The 4408-nt window shown below is 31.7% G+C and overlaps 1 protein-coding gene across 1 annotated transcript; it reads left to right on the top strand.

Annotated features, from left to right (window-relative positions):
- Nucleotides 1–556: 556 nt before the first annotated feature.
- Nucleotides 557–3616, top strand: LOC115999020 (putative HVA22-like protein g). The gene is made up of 6 exons (XM_031238743.1): nt 557–812; nt 958–1034; nt 1168–1224; nt 1392–1490; nt 2983–3039; nt 3149–3616. The coding sequence occupies exons 3-6, from the start codon at nt 1193–1195 to the stop codon at nt 3246–3248; spliced, it is 288 nt and encodes a 95-aa protein (XP_031094603.1). The 5' UTR covers nt 557–812; nt 958–1034; nt 1168–1192; the 3' UTR covers nt 3249–3616.
- Nucleotides 3617–4408: the final 792 nt, after the last annotated feature.

Raw genomic sequence — 4408 nt, 5'->3', positions numbered from 1 at the left:
ATCTCCTTGAGTGGACCCCACAAAAAAGGACAAGCAACCTCAATATTCGTGTGGAGTGCACATTTGCGCCGCGCTTAGCAGATTTTTTTTAAATTATTTTTTCTTTTCTGTTTTTCTGACATTTCGTTTTGGATCCCTCCTTCCTTCCTAGTTGACACTTACAAATTTACACAAAAAACTTATCTATTGAGAATGCCCTAAGACCGATTCTCTACAAATTCCCAAATTGTTCTCTCATTTTCTACTCCTTATGACATGACATGCCTTGATTGCTCAATTTAGTATGGGATGGGGTCATGATGCTTATTATCTATTCCTCTTTTTCTTCCTCCAATCAAATTTGAACACAAGTGGAAGTAAAAATTTGAGAGTCCATAAAGAATTTTTCTTCTCATAAATACTACTCCGTATTATTGAAAATAAAAAGTAAAAACAAACAATAAAATATATTTATTCATAAACTATATAATGGAGAATCCCAAGAAATCCACTTCCCCCCTTAATTTGCTTGCTTTATATTATTACGTGTAAAAGAAAGCAGAAGGCGTCCCTGCCAAGAAATCTCCAACTCAACCTCCCTTCTCCCATCTCTCTCTCTCTCTCTTTTAGTTTTGCCCAATAACAATTCGCCGCCTTATATTTACTGTGTGTGTCTATATATATATAGATATAGATGTATGTATGTGTCTGTATATATGCAGTAGTTGGCACGTCGAAATAATTAATAACAGAAAATGTACTTGTTCCTCTCTTCTCAAGTTTCTTCTTGATAGCCTGATCATAGCTTCTTCTCTTTCATTATTGGCACCAAGGTATCCATTGTTGCTTCTTTATTAATCTCAGAATCTCCCCAGCATTATCCTCTCATCTTCATTTATCCAATTCAGCAGAATTATTATTATTATTATTATTTCATTTAAATATACTATTTTGAAATTGGGTTTAATCCAATTGCAGCATTTGATCTAATTTCTCTTGGATCCCAAGTTCTGTAGTGAAGCTTGCTTCTGGGCTTTCTTCTGCTTTGGCAAAAGGTTCAATCTATACTGTTTTTTTTCCCCACCTTTCTTTGTTGCTTTGAATTACTGGGTTTAATTTGAATTCTGAGATTTATGAATTTCATTTGGTGGGTGATCTATTAATTGTGATTTTGATGTTTTCTTTTAGGGGTTGGAATTGGAAGATTCAGAAGATGTTGGGAGAATTCATAACCAGTAGCCTAGTGTATGTAATCATTTTTCTTCTTTTTTTTTTCCCCACTTCTACTCATGATTTGATTCTCTGTGTTTTATCTTTAGATTTTTGCTTTAATGCTTTTTTCTGAGCTTTATTTATCTGCTTAGTTACTTATTTATTGTTGATTTTCTAAATTGTTGAATCTGTCTTGACAGATTGATTCTTGGCTATGCCTACCCTGCTCTTGAATGCTTCAAAAGTGTGGAGAAGAACAGAGTTGACATTGCAGAACTGCGTTTTTGGTGCCAATACTGGTATGCCTCTAAAAAATAAACAAATGAATTTATCAATCACATAATGTTATGCTAATGATTTACTGTTCATATCTTATAAAATGTATAATCTCTATGTACAAGGTAATTATCACTTTTTATCTGAATAGAAATTTTTATCTTTAAATATACATCATTAGAGTTAATGGGTCTGGAGTCCTTGGAGTATAGCTATTGTGTCATGTTTAATCCTAAAATTTCATGTTAACCACCCGTGATTTTTCAACTTTCAAATTTTAACCAGTCGTGGTCTTTTAACTTTTAAATTTTAACCCGTCGTAGTCCTTTTAACTTTTTAAATTTTAACCAGTCGTGGCTCTTCAACTTTCAAATTTTAATCAGTTGGGTCATTCTGCAAGGACCGCAGTTGATTAAAATCTAAAAGTTGAAGGAACACATGTGGTTAACTTGATACTTGAAGGACATCAGTTGATTAAAATTTGAAAATTAAAAGACCATGGGTGGTTAACTTAAAAGTTTAGAACTAAACGTCACAGAATTACTATACTCATTAGACCCCAGATAACATTAACTTTACATTATTATTATTGAATATCATGTTTTATAAGTCTTTTTGTCATGGAATTATATTTACAATAATGCTTAAATGGGATTTTAATTGGATGAATTTAGGTGAGCTAATGCAACCAATAATTTGTACACAAAGGAAAAAAAAAATAAACATGACAGCTGATCAATATCAACTTTGAATAGTTTAATGAGTTGAGTGGTTATTTGACAATGACATGAGAAGATGCTTTACATAGGATTGGAGTGGCTAGCTAACATAAAATAACCTTGTAAAATGGTTTTAATGGTTGGAGTGGCTAGCTAATATAAAATAACCTTGTAAAATGGTTTTAATGGTTGTTGACTTGTTCCAAGTAACTGTCTATTATAAATGAAAAGCAATTTAATGCTGAAATAGGATTTACAGAATTACAGGTAAAGACTTGACTTAAAAGACTTAAAAAGTCTTCCTCAATTAAAGAATAATTAAGGATTTCATAACTTGCTTCTTCTCTATCTCTCTCTCTTTTAATCTTTCTTGATTATTTAACTTCGGGAAAATTGCACTTTTTGTCCCTAAATTATAGGGTAATTATAGAATTCGTCCGTGAGTGTTGATCATATTCACTTTTGGTCTTTAAGTTATTATTGATGTAGCGCGTTTCGTCTTTTTGTGCACACTTTTCGTTCTTGAGTTATACTAAAATTGCAAATTTCGTCCTTAATGTCTTATTAGTAAAGGGACAAAAAGTGAAACATCAATAATAAGTGATAACTTAGGGACGGAAAGTGGGTATGACCAATGCTAGGACGAATTCTACAGTTACCTTATAACTCGGGGACGAAAAATGTAATTTTTCCTAAATTTAATTTCTTATTGTACATTAATTTCTTGTTTTCATAATACTTTTGAAGCATTCAATATCATAAGTCGATTCAGAAGGCCATAATTTTCATTTTTCAGGATAATTGTTGCGTTGGTTAGAGTACTGGAGAGTATTGGCGATCTTTCTGTCTCATGGTATGCACTATTTAAGCTTTGTTCGTTTGAACTCAAATAACTTGATGTTTTAGTTCATAGTCCACAAAATTTATTAATTATTTACAATTTTTTTTTAAAACAAATCTAGGATGCCAATGTATACCGAAGCAAAGTTGGCACTTTTCATCTACTTGTGGCATCCTAAAACAAAGGTACTTAATATTTTTACTGACTGTTATATCAAATGATGTGATTTGTGACAAATATCACAATTCTTTATATTCAGTTAAAATTCAAAAGTTGGTTATCAAATGTCAAAATGGTTATTAAATATTGGAGTAGCTTGGTGGTAATAAGTATTTCTTTCTTACTATAAAAGATCTGGAGATCAAATCCATGAATTTTTACACGAATTTTACTGCACAGACTCACATTTTCTACTCCATTACTTTTACTTCTTGACGTTGCAAGATATGATATGTTATCTTCATTCTGTGGGTCCCAAGGAATGTGTCAACATCAAACTTTTGTGTGAGTGAGTAAAAGTATGGAGTATAACTTAGGAGTCCAAGTAGTATTTTGATTATTTTCTTTTTTACCCTCGAATTCATGAAAACGAAACAATCATTATTGTGTGGACCATGGTGCACACAGCTGTGTAGACCATACTATCAAATAATGTACATCCAGTATAAAAATAATGTATTTTTTGTATATTAAAAATGTACATTGTAGTCAGGAGATATACATTATTTGTGTACTGAATGTACATTATATTGTATAATGTATATTCAGTACACAAATAATGAACATTTAGTATATTAAAAATGTACTTTTTATTATGATCCACACAACACTATGTAGACCATGGTCCACACCATAATTTGTCAAAACCAAAGAAGTTATGCCGTGGACCCAGGACCTCGGTCCAAAAACGAGGCCTTTTTTTTTTTACTAAACATATTGGCCTGAAATGTGGAACACAAACTCTACATTCACATACACTATACTCTACATTCACAATTTGTAAACTCCACATTTACACATTACATGATTATATGTTTAGTAACTATATTACCACGGTTATGCATTCACACATTCAAAACTCTATATTCACAGGTCCTATACTCTATATTCACAACTTGAGAACTCCACATTCACACATTACAGGGCTACAAGTTGCTAGAACTTCTTAACTCTATTACAGATTCACACATGCATAACTCTACATTCACGATTTCTATACTCCATATTCACAATTTGAAACCTCCACATTCACACATTTCTGGACAACTCTACATTCACACAATCATAAGTCTACATTCACGATTTCTATACTCTACATTCACACTTTGAAACTTCTACATTCACACATTTTTGGACAACTCTATATTCAGCAATATGTTTA

Source organism: Ipomoea triloba, chromosome 1 (genome assembly GCF_003576645.1).
Source record: "Ipomoea triloba cultivar NCNSP0323 chromosome 1, ASM357664v1".
Lineage (NCBI taxonomy): Eukaryota > Viridiplantae > Streptophyta > Magnoliopsida > Solanales > Convolvulaceae > Ipomoea > Ipomoea triloba.
This window is presented reverse-complemented; position numbering and strand designations above follow the sequence as displayed.

Excerpts from the sequence above, each read along its gene's own strand:
- LOC115999020 (XM_031238743.1), top strand. The coding sequence starts at position 1,193 with ATGTTGGGAGAATTCATAACCAGTAGCCTAGT. Across the intron at positions 1,225-1,391 it reads TTCATAACCAGTAGCCTAGT|ATTGATTCTTGGCTATGCCT; the intron begins GTATGTAATCAT and ends CTGTCTTGACAG. Across the intron at positions 3,040-3,148 it reads GGCGATCTTTCTGTCTCATG|GATGCCAATGTATACCGAAG; the intron begins GTATGCACTATT and ends AAACAAATCTAG.